Source organism: Bos javanicus, chromosome 19, assembly GCF_032452875.1.
Source record: "Bos javanicus breed banteng chromosome 19, ARS-OSU_banteng_1.0, whole genome shotgun sequence".
Taxonomy (NCBI): Eukaryota; Metazoa; Chordata; class Mammalia; order Artiodactyla; family Bovidae; genus Bos; species Bos javanicus.
This window is the reverse complement of record NC_083886.1, coordinates 9,983,410-10,001,835: the sequence shown is the minus strand read 5'-3', so window position 1 is coordinate 10,001,835 and position 18,426 is coordinate 9,983,410. Positions and strand designations below refer to the sequence as shown.

General features: G+C 54.8%; 1 protein-coding gene across 3 annotated transcripts in view; it reads left to right on the top strand.

The window, feature by feature from the left end:
* The window catches only part of LOC133231669 (uncharacterized), a 69,098-nt gene that overhangs the window by 48,641 nt on the left and 2,031 nt on the right, over window positions 1–18,426 (top strand). The window contains exons 2-3 of one of the 3 annotated variants that reach the window (XM_061390063.1): window positions 1,747–1,796; window positions 4,064–4,263. The exons of the other annotated variants lie outside the window; for them this stretch is intronic. Coding sequence (XP_061246047.1) covers window positions 1,747–1,796; window positions 4,064–4,263 — 250 coding nt within the window. The remainder of the gene's footprint in view (window positions 1–1,746; window positions 1,797–4,063; window positions 4,264–18,426) is intronic. 3 annotated transcript variants of the gene reach the window in all.

The following is an 18,426-nucleotide window of genomic DNA, read 5'->3' as shown; positions in this document are numbered from 1 at the left end:
CTAATTAATTAATTTACTTATTTATGTGGCCGCATTGGGTCTTAGTTGTGGCATGTGGGATCTTTTCAGTTGTGCCATGCAAATCCTGACTTACTTGCATTGCGCGAATCTTAGCTGCAGTATTGTGGGCTGCAGTTCCCTGATCAGGGATCAAAGCTGGGCCCCCTGCATTGGGAACGTGGAGTCTTAGCCACTGGACCACCAGGGAAGTCCCTTACTTAATTTTAAATAATGTACATTTATCTTGCCACACGGTGACTAGTGGCTACCTTCTTGGGCAGTACAGTTCTGGAAGGAGGGGGTGTCTGAGAAGGCTCTAAGCGGCCAGGCCAAGGTGTTTCAGAACCTCTGGCTCCCCTTTCGTCTCTGCGCACGTATGCACACAGGACACATTTCAGGAAGGCCCTGGAGGCGGTATCTTTTTATAGCAAAGTCTGCTGGTTAAATAGTCTTATCTCAAGTGAGGCAGAGCTGCCATTGACCATAAATGTGCCCCACATGTGACTTCTGTATGTCCTTGTACACCTGGAAGTAAGGGCGGCTGAGACCTCAGGAACCAGGCACCTGAGTCTGGATTCAGTGGTCAGAGGCCACAGACCCTGGTTTCCCACCGCGGCTGCCCGTGCTCCCCTCTGCCCCTCCCTTTTGGGAAGAAAGAACTCGGTGTGGGTGGACGCCCGGCAGCTGGTAGAGAGCGCTCCTGTGAGCCACCGGTGGCAGGGGGCAGGGTGGAGGTGGCAGCCCACGCGGGCAGTTTTGATCTTATTTCCTGTTCTGAACAGCTCAAGTAAGAGGGATCTTTGTCTTTCTTCAGAAGGTGGGGATGAGGAACAGCTTTTAATTTCTTGTTTAGTTGCTGTTCGGTTGCTAAGTTGTGTCCGACTCTGCGACCCCATGGACTGCAGCGTGCCAGGCTTCCCTGTCTTTCACCATCTCTCTGGAGTTTTATATATGGGTATATTTTTTGAGTGAGGAGTGAAGCTGCATCAAGGTCTTAACCAGCTGATCTGGTCCCCTTATCCCCACTTTGCCCCCAGTTTCCTACCGCCTAGTGTGCGCTGAGAGTCGGACACGACTGAGCGACTTCACTTTCACTTTTCACTTTCATGCATTGGAGAAGGAAATGGCAACCCACTCCAGTATTCTTGCCTGGAGAATCCCAGGGACGGGGGCACTTGGTGGGCTGCCGTCTACGAGGTTGCAGAGTCGGACACGACTGAAGCGACTTAGCAGCAGCAGCAGCAGCAGTGTATCATAACTTGACTATTCCAAATGTGCCACGGAACATCCCTGCATGGCCACCTCTCCACCACCCCCAGCCCTGTGGCATGTGTGATTCTGGAGACCATGTGAACAGTCCCCATCAACAGGGCTGTCATTGTCCCCTGGCCCACGCCGTGCAGATGGGGACAGAGCCCCTCTGTGTAGGCAGGATTTCCTGGGCTGATAGCCCTCTCTCTGCACAGCCCGAGGAGTGCCGCCTTCTGCCTGGTGACTCACAGTCTCTTCTGCAACCCAGTGCCTCGTCCTGCCTGATTTGCATCTTTATTTATTGTCATTGCAGTAAAATGCACATAACATAAAATTTACCATTTTAACTATCTTTAAGTGGCAGTTCAGTGGCATTCAGTATTCAGACAATATTGTGTAGTCCTCACCATTGTCCATTTCTAGAACTTGATCATCATCCCAAACAGAAACTCTGTGCCCATTAAACAGTATCTCTCCATTCTCCTGTTTCCTCAGCTCCTGGGAAACTCTTCTGGTTTCTGTCTCCAGGAATCTGCCTGTTCTAGGTACCTCATAAAGTGGAGTCATATAGCGTTTGTCCTTTTGTGTCTGGCTTATATTATGTTTTCAGGGTCCATCCGTGTTATAGCATGTATCAGAATTTCATGCCTTTTTTGTGGCTGAGTTCCACGGTTCCGTATGTATAGTCTATATTTCGTTCATCCATTCATCTGGTGACGGACACCCGGCTTGTTTCTACCTTTGGGCTGTTGTGAATGCTGTTGCTATCACACTGGCGTTCAGATACCTGAATCTCTGCTTTTGGTTCTTCGGGGAGAATACCTGGGAGCAGAACAGCTGGATCATATGATAATTCTGGGTTTAACTTTTCGAGGAGCTACCAAACCATTTTCTGCAGCAGCTGCACGTTCTATGTTGCAACGTATCTTTTAAAAAAAATTCTTAATTTGGGGGACTTCCCTGGCGGTCCAGTGCTCGAGAGTCTACCTGCCAGTGCAGGGGACATGGGTTCAACCCCTGGCCCAGGAAGATCCCACATGCCCATGAGCCACAGCTACTGAGGCCATGGCCCTAGAGCCCATTCTCTGTGGTACGAGACGTCACTGCTGTGAGAAACCCAGGCACTGCATCTCGAGAGTAGCCCCTGCTTGCTGCAGCTGGAGAAGGCAGTGAAGACCCAGCACTGCTGAAAGGAAATAAATGAGTGGTTTTTAAAAAAATGAAACAAAAAAAAATTCTTAATTTTTAACTATAAAAACAATGCATGTTTGTTAAAAAAAAAAAGCAACTTCAAAGGATGCAGAGATGCATGAAGTAGTCAGCAAACCCCTCGTGCAACCCTACTTCTTAGACAACTGCTTCTTAGTGCTGGGTGTGTATTCACTTGGTGGCCTCCAACTTGCTGTGCATTTCAAATAACAAGCATGCACTCTGACACTTGGACAAAAATGCTGCAGGGGACACCTGGCCCTGCCGCTTGGCTTTTTCATGTCATCTGGCCCAGAGGTCTGTGCTGCCTGCCTCTCCATTTTTCCAAGGCACCTTGTGTCGTGTTCAGTTCCTGGGTATCGAGAGACAATTCCCACAAGCCCTCTGCACTCACAGCTTTGCACACACAGGCAACCATCTCACCAGATGGGAGATGCAAGCTGACCTTGGCACTGGGAAGGCCGTGCAACCCCAAATCACCTTCCCCATCAGTCTTGGCTTTTCCTCAGTTGCTCTACACTCGAGGAAGCTAAAATAGCTGAGCTGCAAGCTGCTTGGTGAAGGAGGGCCACCCACCTGCCCTGCTCAAGCTGCAGCCTGGCCAGGCACATCCTCCCCTCTGGGAATTCCAGGAGTCAGCCTCCTCTGAAGTGAGGAAGTAACTTAGAACTGGGCAGAGAAGTGAGCTGCGTGGAAGTGAGTTGCGTATGTGTGTCCAGGCTCTGGTAACATGGGGTGGGCGGGGTTTCTCTTTGGGGCTCCGAGGGGGAGCCTGCGGGGCCTCAAGGCATGCAGTCCCCTCACACGCTTGGCAAGACCCAGCCGAGGCCAGCCTGCCTTTTGCCAGCACCTTTTTCTGCAGAGCCCCAGGCAGCTGGTGGGAGAGTACAAAGAAGCCTGGAAAATCCATAAACTGCATAATCAGCCCCTGCATCTTGGCCGCTTGACTCTGTTTATTGCTTCCTGTCCCCGAAAGCCCTTTCCAAACAGACTGGGCTTTGAGGGGGGTGAGCCGGACCTGGTGGGTGGCCTGCCCCTGCCAGACGTCAGGGAGCAGGCGGCTTCCCTAAACAAGCTGGCTCCTTTCCACTTCTCGCTGCCACCCCCAAGGGAACAGGGGTTGTCTAAGAGCACGAGAGGGCCCCCCAAGAGGAGGGCCATCTCCCCAGAGGGCTGTTTTCTTTCTAATTGACAAAGGACAAGGGTCTCATTTCTACCAATTTCCTTGAGGGCCTGGAGGTTAAGTTCTAATGAGGTGCAGGAGGGGCGCAGGGTAAACCCTTAGCCTCTGACTGACCCCTGCAAGGTGGGGAGGGGAGAAGGGGTCTGTTCCTCAGGATCTAGGGATGAATGGTACTTTTCCAGGGACACGAAGGCTCAGTGAAAGCCATTTTATTCTTATTTGTATTACATTTTTTTGGGGGGGCCACTCAGCTTGAGGGACCTTGGTTCCCCAGCCAGGGATTGAACCCATGCCCTCAGCAGTGAAAGCACAGCATCCTAACCACTGGACCACTGGGGAGTTCCTTGTGTCGTGTTAACCTTTTTAAAGTCAGATTTCTCCCTGTTGATTAACTTTCCTCTCTTCCTCTCTCCTCCCCAGCCTTCGTCCTCCCTGTCCTAGAGTTAATTGATTCGCTTCGCCGCCTTTCCCACTCTGCTGGTGGCGGAGATGTGACTTGCAGGGAAGAGCTGACACCTCGAAACATTTACCTGGATATTCACGGTGGAGGGCGCCCTGGAGGGCTGTTTGCTGTGCTTTCCTGGATTCTGGGAGATACTCGCGTGGTTGGAGAAGGGATGGTGTGTTTTGGAAGAGGGGCGTATAGGGAGGTGGTCTCCCCGAGCTGGGGCTGCCCCTCCAAGCCGGATGTGGGGGGCATTGTCCCCCTCCGACCTGGGGTTCCTGCTGTGCTGGGATCAGAGGCCCGAGATCCCCACCTCCCCCTCTGCTGCCTGTCTGCATCCTCCTGGGCTTAGAAGCCCCGATGTACCCCTGGTGGCTCAGACGGTAAAGAACCTGCCTGCAATGCAGGAGACCAGGATTCAATCCCTGGGTTGGGAAGATCCCCTGGAGGAGGGCGTATCAACCCACTCCAGTATTCTTGCCTGGAGGATCCCATGGTTGGAGGAGCCTAGCAGGCTGCAGTCCATGGGGCCGCAGAGAGTTAGACATGACTGAGCGACTAACACTTTTCATCCCTGCTGGAAGGCCTCTCTGATTGAAAAAGCCGAGGAATGAGTGAGCCTGTGTTCTCTGTGTGGACCTGCCGTGTCTGAGGGCTGTGGGTCGGCTTGTATTTTTCCACAGGGTCCGGGGCCGTCTCAGCAGACTTTCCACATGGGACCTCTGTGTGTCTGAGCCTGTGCTTCTGGTTGTGCAATTCTGAGCCTGCCCCACCCTCCCCGCTCCTTCCTGAAAGTGAAATGCTACAGTCCTTGCTCAAGAACAAAGGCCCAGAGCTCAGCCCTGCATGTTAATGATTTTGAGCGTGGCCACTTCCTCCTCCCGGGCCTGACTCACTCACGCTGCCCAGGGTGGTTGGGATGGAAACCCAACTTGAAGAGCCCAGAGCCAGACAGGGGGGTCCTGCTGGGTGTGGGAGCCGGAGCAGGGCAGGGTCCCCACCGGCCCTCGACGCCTGCGGGCGGGGGCACCTGTGGCAGGCAGGCCATGCCCACTCAGCTCAGAGCTGCGGGGCCCCCGCTTGTTTTCTTTCTCCCCGCTCCCAGCCAGTGCACATAGGCGCTTCTCTCTTGCTCTGGGGTGACGCCACGTTCCTAGCCCTTCTGGAGCCCGTTTCCCCCTTTGCCCCATGCAAGGCTCCCCATTACAAGTGGGGTGACCGTGTGGTGAGCACTTGGGAACCTGGGCTGTGGGGTAGCATCCTGACCCCGCCACTTCCTGGCTGTGGGGCTCAGGCAGGTTGTCCGCAGGATAACGCCTCCTACCTGGTAGGGTTGTGGTGAGGATGTGGTGGAGGTGGAGTGCCCAGCACCGTGCCAGGTGAGCCCCCGCTCTCAGGCACAGGCCCAGCCTAGAGCCTGGCCGAATGGAGAGGGCTCCCCCAGCCCTGGAGACCGCCAAGTGCCATGCACATGGAAAGCACCGTCGTTTGGGGGCAGTCAGCATATTCAGAGTGAGAGAATGATCTATTTTTAAGGGCTGGGATCGGCAGTCATGGGCTACAGTTCACAGATGTTTCCCACTGGGGAAGCCGGCTTTTCACTCTTGCCTTTCCTGTCAATCTTTTCTCTCTGGTTTGCACATGCACACAGGTTTCCCCTACACAGAGGTCGCTTGAGTCTGAAATCATCCCGTGTCTGTGGGCTGCAGCTCTGATAAGCCCCATGGCTCCTCGGTCAAGGATTCATAAACCTCGAAGGCTGACACAGTCATGCCTGCCACCGGCCAGCAGTGCCTGAGCACTGGCTGAACACCTCGTGGTGTTTCCACAGCGCGCATCGAGGAGCCATGGGACTAGGGGATGTCCAGCTGCTTTTGAAAGGTCCCAGCGATTGCTGGACTTGCCCCACTGTCGCCTCGCACCCTTAAAGTCTGGCTGACTCGCAACCCACCTGTAGGCTGGGGCCATTCTGGCTACGCCCTCTCTCCCACCCAGCCTTCACACCCATCCTCTGCTGGGAGAAAGGGTCCACGCGTCTCCGGCTCTCAGCTCCTCAGGAGGGACAGAGCGGCTGCAAGTTTGGGCTTGTGGGGTGATTTGGCAGAGCCTTTGTTTGATGACTGTTGATCGAGCCCAGGTGTGTGGACCTAATGTTTACAGAATCCTGGTTGACTCAGGCTGGAATGAAGAAAATGGATATTCAGGGGAGTAGGGAGGTGGCACTGGGTAATCCAAAAGCCATTTGTTTAGGGCTTGGAGCCAGAGATAAGTAAGGTATTTTTGCAGATCTCCCTAAATCAGCCAGACAGGAATTCTTTTTAATGTGTTCCCACAGTGTACATTGGTGGCTCCAGGGACTGAACAGTCCATGAAACTCAGCTCAACAGTCCATGAAACTCAGGACCATCTGGAGACTCAGGGCAGACACGGAGGATGCCAAGAATGAAAGGGATCTTGGAGACCCATGCCCATTTTTCAGACGGGAATCTGAAAGCAAGGTCACTTGGCTGGTTCCTGATGGAGCTGAGATCAGAATCCAGGGCTCCAAACTGTAAGGGAGTGGTCTTCACACTTTCCTGGTCATTAGAATGATCTGGGGATCCTGTGAATATGCAGATTCCCAGGCTGTCTCCCCAGAAATCCTGATTTAACAGTGAGGTGGAGAATAGGTGTTTTCACAAACCGCTCGGAAGACTCTGGTGAAGGTGGTCTCGGCCATCCTCTGAGTTGCGTTGCTCTAAAGCAAAGAGCATTTGCTTCTTAGACTGGTAGAGAAGTACCTTTGTGCTGCCCAGAGCCGTGTGAGCAGGTCAGCAGCAGTGCAGGGAGCAGGTGGAGATGCACACGGCTCTGGGTAAACCCAGGCTTGAAAGCTGGTAGCAAGTCACTGGTGTGTCAGAAGATGTGACAGGCTCACGCTCTCTCTCCTGGAAGGCCATGCCATCTGGATGTGGTACGGCCCTGGACAGCCTTTAGGTCACACGCTCCTCCTTGTCCCTGTCTGCAAACTGGCTCTGATCATGGTAGAAGATAATGATCTGCAGGACTAGATTACTGTGAGGATTAGCATGAGGCACGGAAACCCAGCCCAGCACTCGGTAAATGGCAGGTTCCCTCATTACTAATTGCTGGGGGAGGGAGGCAGGGCAGGCCTCTGCCTAATGTCTTCATAGAATGGGCTTCTGCTGGGGATTTCCTCTGAGGACAGGCGTTCTAATTCTGCAGCTTCAGAAAGGGGACAGGTCCTTCCAGCCCCAGGGTCCCCAGGATGCAGCCACCCACTTCTGCAGAGCAGCCATCATAGTGGTACCTAGCATAGGGATGCCTTTCTCTGGCACCCCTCTCCCGCCCCCTACTCCCACTCACGTCCTTGCATCTCTGGGAAGTTTCAGTGATGGGTGAGATCAGACTGAATAGGGACTGCTTCTCTCCATTTTCTGGAGCTGGAGACTGAGGCCCTCGGAGGCAAAGAAGGCTGGTTCTGTGACCCCTGCCCGTGCCTGTGCGAGGACCAGAACTCCCAGCCCCAGCAGGCTGAGGTCCGTGCCTGGACTCCCTTCCAGGAGCCGGTCCTGCAGGGAACCAGGAAGCCGCTGCCTCAGTCAGGGCGTGCCACTTCCCTGTTCTATTCTGGCCAGATTGGCTGCAGAGCAGGTCAGCCCGACCTCTCCCCTAATCATCGGTGCACCTGATGCTGTGCAAACCATGCTGGGCATGGTTGGGGAAGAGAGGAGGGCCTCATCTGGCCCCGCTGTCAGCCTGGGGAAGGGAGGGATTTGCAGCGTGGGGCCGTGGGAAGGCTGAGGGTGCATGTGCTCAGGGCCTGTTAGCATGTGTGTAGGACAGCGTGGCTGGAAAAACACAGCTTCCGAGTTGGGCGAAGAGGGGAGTGGGTGGCGTGCCGGGGCTGCGGGGGAAGTTCGGGGAAATCTAAAGGAGTGTGGCCCTACATTTGTGGCATCCTCTCAGTAGTGAATGCTTTGCCGGAGCTGGTGTGTGCGGCACACTCAGGCGTGTGAGCTGTGTGTTGGTGTGCTGGGTGCACACACTCACACAGGGAGAGAGTGCTGACCCAGGAGGCCACGATCTGGGTTCAGATCACAGCTCTGTGGCCACTGAGCTCAGACCTTGGGAAACACACACACACACACACACACACACACACACCCATCAACACACACACACACAGATCCCAGCTCTGTGGCCACTGAGCTTGGACCTGGGCAACACATACACACACACACACACACACACCCCATCTGGCAGGGAGAACATGGACACACACACACACAGACAGACAGAGACACACACACACACACCGTCAGCACACACATACACCGCCCCCGTCAACACACACACAGATCCCAGCTCTGTGGCCACTGAGCTCAGACCTTGGGCAATACACACACGTACACCCTGTCTGGCAGGGAGAACACGGCCTTTCTTCCTGCCTTCCTAATCCTGACATCTCTGGAGGGCATGTGCGGGCCCGCGGGTATGTGGCATAGAGCAGCGTGGGTCAGGGACGGCTGGCAGCTGGCCTCTGGGCGCCCTGCTGAGCGGGGTGGGAGTGAGGGGAGGGGGCCGCCCATGGCTGGGAGAGGAGCTAGCCTGGTAATGGCTCTAAACAATCCCATCTGCCGCCCAGCCGCTGGAATTTCTGACGGTGTCCACCGCCCGCCGAGGGGGCCATGGCCCTCCCCCTGCAGCTGCCGCCGGCTCTTTTGAAGCCGGGCCCTCCCCAGGCCTCTGCTCCCCTGCCCTGGGTCTGCATTCCTTGGCTGCCCGAGGCGCACTTCTGAGAAGGGCCCCCGCTGCCCGGCCCAGGCCCTCTGCGGGGGCCAGGCCCCGTCAGACCCACCCTGCCCCCAGCAGCAGCTGGAGGCTCCACACAGGGCTCCCGGAGCACCCCAACTCTGAGTACTGCCTTCTGCTGCATGCTCCCCTTGTCCCCACAATCAGGACTGGATTCAGGATCGCGACCCCGGGTCTGACTCCTAGGCCAGGCTCTGGAAAGAGACCCTCTTATGTACCCCGAGACTGAGGGTGCGTGATGTCCCACAGGATCAGGGGGTACAGGTGTCCCCAGTCCACACGCGAAGACACACGCTCAGAGCAGTGCCGCTCACCCAGGCAGCGGGGACCAGGGTGGAAGCCGGGCTTGGCCCCGAGTGAAGCTTACCCTGAACCCCTGTGGTCTTACCCAGACTCAGCGTCAGTAAAACCCAGCGTGTGGTTTTCCCTCTACGAGGAGCTTCCTGGCTAGGCCCGACCCTGCACTGCCCCCCGGGAAGGGGGCCCACACTGCGGTCTGACCTCTGAAGTGACTGCAGCATCAGCCATCACCTTGCCCCTGGAGGGAAACGTTTTGCTCCCCGCAGCTCCACCAGGAGGTGGGCGGTGCCTGTACCTGGAAGCGGGGCTCAGGGGAGCGAGTGGGAGCAGCCTGGCTCCCACCAAGGCAGGACTTGGAGGGGCTTGCCCAGAGAGTCCAGGCAGGAAAGACTGGGTTGGGATGTGGAGGATTACAAAAGCTTTGAAACCCTGGAGGCTCTGTGGTTTGCTTTTTCCTTAAGATGTTTTCCCTATCATCATTCAGTGTTTGTTTGGCTTAGTTTTTTAGAATCCGAGAACAGTGTAAGGCGGGGGTTCCGAAGCGCATGGACTCTGGGGACAGGTGGTTTGGATTCACATTTTGGCTCTGTCACTGACTCTGACGCCACATAAGTTATTTAAACTCTCCTGGTCTTCATTTGGGCTTCCCAGGTAGCATTAGTGGTAAAGACCCTGCCTGCCGGTACAGGAGATGTAAAAGATGGCAATTTGATCCCTGGGTCGGGAAGATCCCCTGGAGGAGGGCATGGCCACCCCCTCCATTACTCTTGCCTGCAGAATCCCATGGACAGAGGAGCCTCGTGGGCTGCAGTTCATGGGGTTGCAGAGTCAGACATGACTGAGACGACTTAGCACAGCACACACAGTCTCAGCTTATCTGTACAATGAGGATAATAATTGCTTTACTGTGAGACTTTGATAAGATCATGCATGCCACATGCTTAGAAAGTGGCAGCAGTAAGTATTCACAGATATTTACTGTAGCTATTATTAAAAAGTCACGTCCATTGTAGACAATATGTATATGAAAAAGGAACAGACAATATCACCGCAGTGCCATCACTTTGATATTATTTCTTATTTTACTTATCTATTATTTATGGCTGTGCTGGGTCTTCATTTCTGCGTGCAGGCTTTCTCTAGTTGTGGCGAGTGGGGCGACTCTCTGGTTGCAATGCGTTGGCTTCTCCTTGCAGTGGCTTCTCTCGTTGCGGAGCGCGGGGTCTAGGCAAACAGGCTTTAGTAATTGCGGTGCATGGGCTCGGTAGTTGCAGCTCTGGGGCTTTAGAGCACTGGCTCAGTAGTTACGAAGCATGCGCCTAGTTGTCCCATGGATGTGGGATCCTCCTGGACAGACCAGGGATCAAACTTGTGGTCCCCGCGTCAGCAGGCTGACTCTTCAACACAGAGGCACCAGGGAAACCCTCTGCCTATTTTATTTTTAAATCAATGAGCATGAATAAAAATTTGAAAGATGCAAAAGGATTTACAGAGAAAAGTTTCCTTGACCTGTCTCTCGTGACCTAATTCTCCCCAGTGAAAACCCACATTATCGATTTCTTAAGAATTTCTTTTGGATGGAGAAGAAAATGGCAACCCACTCCAGTAATCTTGCCTGGAAAACACCGTGGACAGAGGAGCCTGGCAGGCTACAGTCCGTGGGATCACAAGAGTCAGACACGAATTAGCAACTAAACCATCCACCACTACAGGGTGAATATATGCCTAAAGATAATATGTGAAAAGGATATTTGCCATATACTAGCTAGTTTTTTGGTGGGAGGGTGGGAGTCAAGGAAGACTTGGGGTTATTTTTTCATCAACTTCCATTCTATACTTATTTATAATGGTCATTATTTTTACTAATACTGTAAAACTATGAAAATGAATAAAATACTAAAAGTTTCATTAAAAAAAAAAAAGAATTTCTTTTGGAGCCCACTCCCTCACCCTCTCCATATGACAGACATGCGTGTGTGCTAAGTCACTTCAGTCGTGTCAGACTCTTTGTGACACTATAGCCTGCTAGGCTCCTCTGTCCATGGGATTCTCCAGGCAAGAATACTCGGGATCAAACCTGGGTCTCCTGCATTGCAGGCGGGCTGGCTCGGATGGTAAAGAGTCTGCCTGCAATGCAGGAGACCTGAGTTCTATTCCTAAGTTAGGAAGATCCCCTGGAAAAGGAAATGGGACCCCACTGCAGTACTCTTGCCTGGAGAATCCCATGGACAAAGGAGCCTGGTGGGCTACAGTCCTTGGGTCACAAAGAGTCAGACATGACTAAGCAAGTAACGCTTTCTTTACCACTCGTGCCACCTGGGGAGCCCATGTATAGACATACACATACCATAAGGCAGTAGAGGACAGAGAAATACACTTTCTGTTCTGTGCCCCGCCTTGTTTTCCTAAGCAGTACGTCTTGGGCACAGAGATACCTCATTTTTGTTTACCATTGTATGGTGGTGGTGGGGGGGGGGTTTAATCGATAAGCTGTATCCGACTCTCACAATTCCATGGGCTGTAGCCTGCTGGGCTCCTCTGTCCAGGGGAATTCTCCAGGCAAGAATTCTGGAGTGGCTTGCCATTTCCTGCTCCAGGGGATCTTCCTGACCCAGGAATCAAACCCAGGTCTCCTGCACTGCAGGCAGATTCTTTACCGACTGAGCTATGAGGGAAGCCTTATGGTGTTCCATTAAATATGTTATGCGAATCCCATAGAAATGGAATTCATGGATCAGTGGGGGAGGGATGCGAAGTGTGTGTTAGTGTGGGGAAGAGGGCTCTCTGCTGCTCTCAGCGCCCCTCCCTGATCTTGGCTCCTTGGCAGGTGTAGATCCTGAATTGTGTGGCATCACTGACCCAGGGGCCAGTGATCCCAGGGGCCCAGATGCATCTCTCGTTCCCGCCCAGGCCTCGGGGCTCAGCCCCAGCCCTTGCAGGCCCAGCCTATGGAGGGGCCTCCTCCTGCCTGAAGGGGAGCTCTTTCCCGAGGAGCTGGCCCCAGGCCGGCCCAGCCTCACCGCCTTACACCTGAGCTGGCTGCCAGTGCCCCTTTCTCCCAGCTTGAGCTGCTGCAGTTGGTCCCAGGCACAGACACAATCCTGCCAGCCCAGAGGGGCTCCCCGAGACTGCAACCCCTGGGCGGGGCCCTGGGGAGCAGCCTCCGGTCTGTCCACTGAGGGCGGATCTCCTCTAGTGTCTTGGCTGAGCTGATGGCGTTTGTTGATGGAGAGAGGGACTGTTATGGAAATAGTCCTGGCCAGTTCAGGTGGAGATGGAAAGCATTTGGTTGCCCAGGCAACGGACAACCTTGGCGGAGTGGGAAAAAGGTTTATGTAAGGAAATTGCCGTGGTTCTCTCTTGTCTGGTAAGCTTTGCCTGAAGACTCCTTCCTCTTCCCTTCTCCCCTGGACAGGAGCGCCAGGGGCAATTCTGCCCCATGAGGACTCCACTCAGTTCATACTTGCTGAGTTTTTGCCGGGGGGTGATGGGGCTGGGGGGGCCCTGGCCCTGTGCACAGCTCTGGGAATGCAGAGGGCGGTCAGGCCTGATGGTGTGAGACTGTCAGATCTGGAGTCAGATCTCCTGGGTTCACACATCATTTTGGCCACTCGGCTGTGTGACCTTAAGCAAGTTCCTCGACTCCTCTGTGCCTCACTTTTCTCTCTATAAAGTAGAAATAGCATTGGTAACATGTACCTTTCAGGGCTGTAGAGGGAATGAAAAGTCATTAGCTTGCATAAGACCCTTGGAATAGTGGTTGGTGCATAAAGAAGCAAGTGGTAAGTGCTATGTTATCATTGCTATTACTACCATCATTCTACTAAGATGACCCAAGCAAATGACATGTCACTCGTGCCTGGGGGGGCTTCGTCTTGAATCTTTTCAACTGGAAGGCAGAGTTGACTTCTTGGCCCTTTGACAGTGGCCAAGCCCAGTCTTTGGGCCTCTGAAACAAACATGAACAACGGTGTCCTTAGAACTGAGGCTCTGGGGCCAATCCTTTCATAGGGAAGGGATTTTATTAAAGTCCTTTGAAACGTCTCACCCTCATTTTTTTTTTCTTGCAGAGATTTCTTTAAAGTTTTATTTATTTGGTTAGTTATTTTTGGCTGTTCTGGGTCTTCGCTGCTGCGCACAGGCTTTCTCTAGTTGCAGCCGTCCGGCCGCTCCTCACGGTGGTACTCAGGCTTCTTATGACTTCCTTGGTTTCGGAGCCCAGGCTTTAGGTGCGATGTAGGATCTTCCCAGACCAGGGATGGAACCAGTGTCCCTTGCATTTCAAGGCAGACTCTTAACCACTGGACCACCAGGGAAGCCCCTCCTATAGATTTTTAAAAGATATTTTTGGGGGGAGGCAGATTTTTTTTTTTCTACCCCAGGCTTAGATTGGACTGAATGGTGGGGGATGGCCCAAAGAGGTAAGTGGCTAACCTGAGGTCACACAGCCAGGCGTGGCAGAACTGAGTCTGTCTCTCCCCTTCTTCCCCGACCTCTTCCGCTCAGGTCTAGCCTGGCCTCCGTTTCCCAATGGCTGTGCTGAGGGTCCCCCCTGCCCTTTCCTGACACCCCCTCCCCCGGGAATGGGCACAGGTGTGGCTCCCCAGCAGCTCCGCGCGCCTCGGGAAAGAGGCTGGCTTTGTTGTGGGCCCAGCAGCTGGGGCCATTTGAGTTTCCATTAAGCTGTTTCCGCGCCTTGGGCGGGAGCAGGAGGCTCGGCATTTAAAGGTCACCCGGCTTTTGAAGCTGCGATGACATTAATAGCTTGGGAAGAAAACAAGCCTGTACGGGGCCGGAGGACAAGGAGACTCTGTTAGGGCTGCCACCTCCCCACCCCCCGCGCCGGGCACTCACACACACATACACACTCGGACACTCACACACACAGCCCCTGACAGCCTCTCTCTGTCTCTTGTCCCCCCTTTCCTTTCTCCCGCTTTGGGGCCTCTCCAGCTCAGAAACCAAGAAGCTTGGGCAGACTTCCCTGCACCCTGCCCCCGCCACGTCTGAGGTGACAATTGCACGGGGACACAGATGCCCTGGGCCCAGCGGTCTTTCATGAACGCAGCCGTCACCCACTTGAGGTTTCCCCAGGACTTAGCCACGGTTACACAAGCATCCCAGGGATCATATGACCTCATTCCGGCCCTGCTGGCTTTTGCAGCCTGGATTCCTAATGAGACAAACTAAGCCTGGGCCTGGTCTTCTCATACAGGAAATGGAATGGCTGGCAAGCAGGGTGTACCTTGCGTGCCAGTTCTCATCACTTGGTGGGGGCTTGTCCAGAGCGCCAGGATGAACAGGCTTCTGAGGCCGAGTGGGTTGCAGAGGGCAGTGCCTCGATGGATTAGTGATGTCTGCCTCGGATGCCAGGTAGAAGTGAGTGGCATGTGTGCCTTATGTTTCCCACCTCGAGAATAAATTGGCCTGAAACCCTCCCCGTCTTGTATTCTGAGACCTCTGGGGCAGTGGGGGCTCTCCCATCCCCTTTAATCATGAGGGAGTCGGGGTGGAGCCGATCCTCTGGTCCCTGGGGAGAAGCCGCTCTGTGTCTCCTTTCCTGGGAGCAGCTGTGGCCCGAGCCCTCGGACACCACCTAGTGGCCTGGCACTGCGGGGCCGTTGGGCTGGGCCCAGATCTTATTAGGCAAGAAGGGACAGTGCGTCCCTCTGACAGCTGCGATCACAGCAGCTCAGACAGATCACAAGATCTGGCCTGTCCCTCGGCCCTGGGGGTTTTCAGAGAAGAGAGCTGGGGGCGTGCAGGGACACGGCCGGCCTCGGGTAGTCGCTCCAGAATGACAGAATGACCCCTCGGTGGAGGGGTGGGGGGTGATGCAGAACAGTGCTCGCCACAGGGGCCTCTGGCGTCCCAGCCCCGCACCTCCTGTGCCAACCACTGCCTTTTGGGATTGAGTCCTGGCCCTCCCAGGAGGCAGTAGAATTTCAATTCAGGTCTTGGAGGGGAGTCAATCTCCTGCCCTCCGGAGCCATCGTTGGCTTGGAAAGAAGACCAGCCTGCCATCTGCCTGATGTGCCAGGGAGGAGGCCCTCAGGCCAAGTGGTAGGGGCGCAGGTACCTGAACTGCGTCTCGGGGCTGCCCTGGCCTCGGTCGCTTCGTCCGTGAGGTGGGGCAATCCTGCACACGTGGAAGAGAACGGGCTTTGGAAATGAAGAAAGCACCCCGTCCCCACCACTGCGATGAGCTGGGGGAGGAAGACGGGACGAGAGCCCACAGTTGCTGCGCTGCCAACTCCTTTCCGTCCCGTCTTTACTGTGCACCTGATAAGTTATGCTGGAGATGCTGTTGGACATTCGTGTGGAGGCAGCAGGTCGGCAATGCAGGTGTGGGGTTGAAGGGTGTGTTCCTGGGAGACTTCACGGCAAGAGAAATTTGGGAGGCAACATTCGGCATGTTATGCAGTTGCTCAGTCGTGTCCGACTCTCTGCGACCCCGGGCACCGCAGCAGGCCAGGCCTCCCTGTCTCCCACCATCTCTCGGAGTTTGCCCAAGTTCATGTCCATTGCATTGGTGATGCCATCCGGCCCTCTCATCCTCTGACACCCTCTTCTCCTTCTGCCCTCAGTCTTTCCCAGCATCAGGGACTTTTCCAGTTTGGCATGTAGATAGTATTTAATGATGTGGGACTAGATAAGATCACTCAAGGTGTAAGTGGAACTCTGGAAAAGGGCCACGACCAGGGCCGGAGGTCACAGCATCCTGTCTCGTCAGGTGCTCCCTGTCTTCAGTTACCCATGTAAGTTCTATCACAACACCCCTTCCACGTAGGTGTGTGTGATCTCAACTTTGACACACGAGGAAGCTGAGGTTTAGAGAAGTGAAGTGATTTCTTGAAGTCACACAGCCTTTCCAGGACCAGGCAGAAGTGGGACCAGGATTCTGGCTCCTGGACTCTCCCCTCCCCGACGTGGGCCCTCCTGGCCCTGCAGGAGACTCGCTGGGATGACCTTGGGTGAAGTCAGGAGAATGACTCGGGCAGCTGGCCCACCTCCCTGGGCCAGGCCTGGAGTGACTCAGGCCTTGGCTGTCTGCACACGCTTGGAGGGAAGCTTGGCTGCCTGCCGCCCCTGCCAGGCCTTGGGGTTCCTCTCTGGGGAGGCTGGACGGCCTGGCTCCCCAGGGCCTGGGGGAGGACAGGTGTGGGGTTCTTCTCCCAGTCCCCAGGTTGCTCACAAGCTGTGAGTTCAGGCGAGCTTTTGAGCCGGCCTCCAAGGTGTCTAACGGGCTCAGCAGGTTTGACTCACTTCCTTTTTCAGCAGTCAGAGGTTATTTCCCTCTGTTTCCCTGCCAGTGCCCTGTAGCCAGGATTCAGAGGTGGAGGAGTGATTTCCTCAAGGTCACGGAGCTGGTTCTGGGGTGGAGCCAACAGACCCCCTCCCTGCCCACCCACCACCCACTCCAGAGCTGTCTGGATCCCCTTTCCTCTGTGAAACGGCAGCCTGGCTGGGCCCAGTCTCCTGAGCCTTTCTGAGGCTCCGGGGCTCCTGGACTTGCAAGCCTGACTTGGCGTTTTGGGCTCTTAGGAAGTGGGTGCCTAATTTTGGCCTGTTTACATGCTGGCTGTGTGACTTTGTGCAAGTTACCTGACTTCTCTGAATTGGTTTCCATAGCTATGAGATGGGGATGATAACATCTGTCTCTGGAGTTGTAAAAGAAAGATTACATGTGAAAGCACTGGCATGAGCGCGTGACCCTGTCTCCTGCCTTAATTTTTCCATGTGTTTTAAGTGGCTTTTCATTTCAGCTGTGCTGGTTGCAGACGGCAGCCTGGCATGGATGACCCTGACCCGAGGACAGTCCTCCTTGCTGCCAGCCACGCTGGCCAAGCCTCAGTCCTGACCTTATCTTCTGCATTTGAGCTCAGTGAGGGGTGGGGGGCCGGTGGTGGTGCCCTGAGAAGCAGGAGCTCTCACATCCTCGCCTGTGTTAATTAAAGGCATCCTGGTCTGGGGAGTCCGTGGGTCCTTGCAGAGTCCTGTGAAAATGGCATTTCTGCACATCGCATCCTGTTTCCCATTACTGTTTTGGAGCCACCTTCTCCTTATCCACAGAAACACCCTTTGATGGAAAAGTTGAGGCTTTGCCACCCCTCTCACTGTGTCTTGGGCACCTCCTCTGGTCTTAGGTCTCATCTCTTCATCTGTAATGTGGAGCAGCCTATGGGGCTGGCTTAGAGTTGTCAGCTTGTTTACATGTCAGGGCAGACACGCAGAAATGCTCTTTTTCAAGGCTTTGCACCAGGGGTAAATGGAAGTGGGCGCTGGGGCTGTGGGGTCTCCAGCTGTGAGGATCGGGATTGCCTTCCTGAGGGCTGACAGAATTCTGGGGGTTGATACCCAGATGCAGGAGAAGGCTCCCCTAGAAGCCCCTACCCCATCAGCTCTGGGATCACTTGGCTAGGATGCCAACCACCCCTGGCTGTGCGCCAGCCTTCTGGGGCAGTAGCAACGACAGTGACGCAGCTAACCACGTTCCAGGCAGCGTGCTCGGGATTATCCTGTTAATTCTCATTGAAGCCCCATTCGTATAGATGAGGTCCTGGACACAGAGAGGAGAGGGTGCATGGACGAGGTCCTGCAGCTAGAGTGGCAGAGAGGAGGGGTGCAGCCTGGGGCTGAGGAACTTGCATAAATGGTAGGAGGGCGAGAATGCTTCATGGAGGCTTCCTGACACTGAGGCCCAGAGGCCAAGGGACCTGTCAAGAGGGCTAGGTCCCAGCCTCTTTCTCCAAGGTACTGCCATTTGGCAATGTGAGAACTGGTCCCTCAATCTATCTTGCAGATTACTCGAGGGAGAGGCTGAAGGTGGCTTTGCTCCAGAGGCCTTAGCACCAGGCACTGACCCCATGTGTGATGACAGCAGACTGGCAGTCCTGGTCTGCCACCCGGGCCCCCAGGGCACTGGCTTCTGGGGCCTCCTGGCCCTCATGTCCTAGTTGGAGGCCTCAGGGCACATTTCCAGAACCCAGGACAAAGACAGCCACCAGGGTGGAGCCCGACTTCGGAGGATATTTTGGCAGCGTCCCCTGACCTTCTGGTGTGTCAGGGGTCATGGGAGGCGTGGCTGCGGGCACTGGGGTGTCTGGACCTGGCCGTGGGAGGCATTCCTTCCTATGTTCATTCTCTAACAGATTTCTTGGACTGGCCATTTGAGGTCACTCCTCTGCACTTCCTTGTGACATGGCTTTGGCCTCTCTGAGCT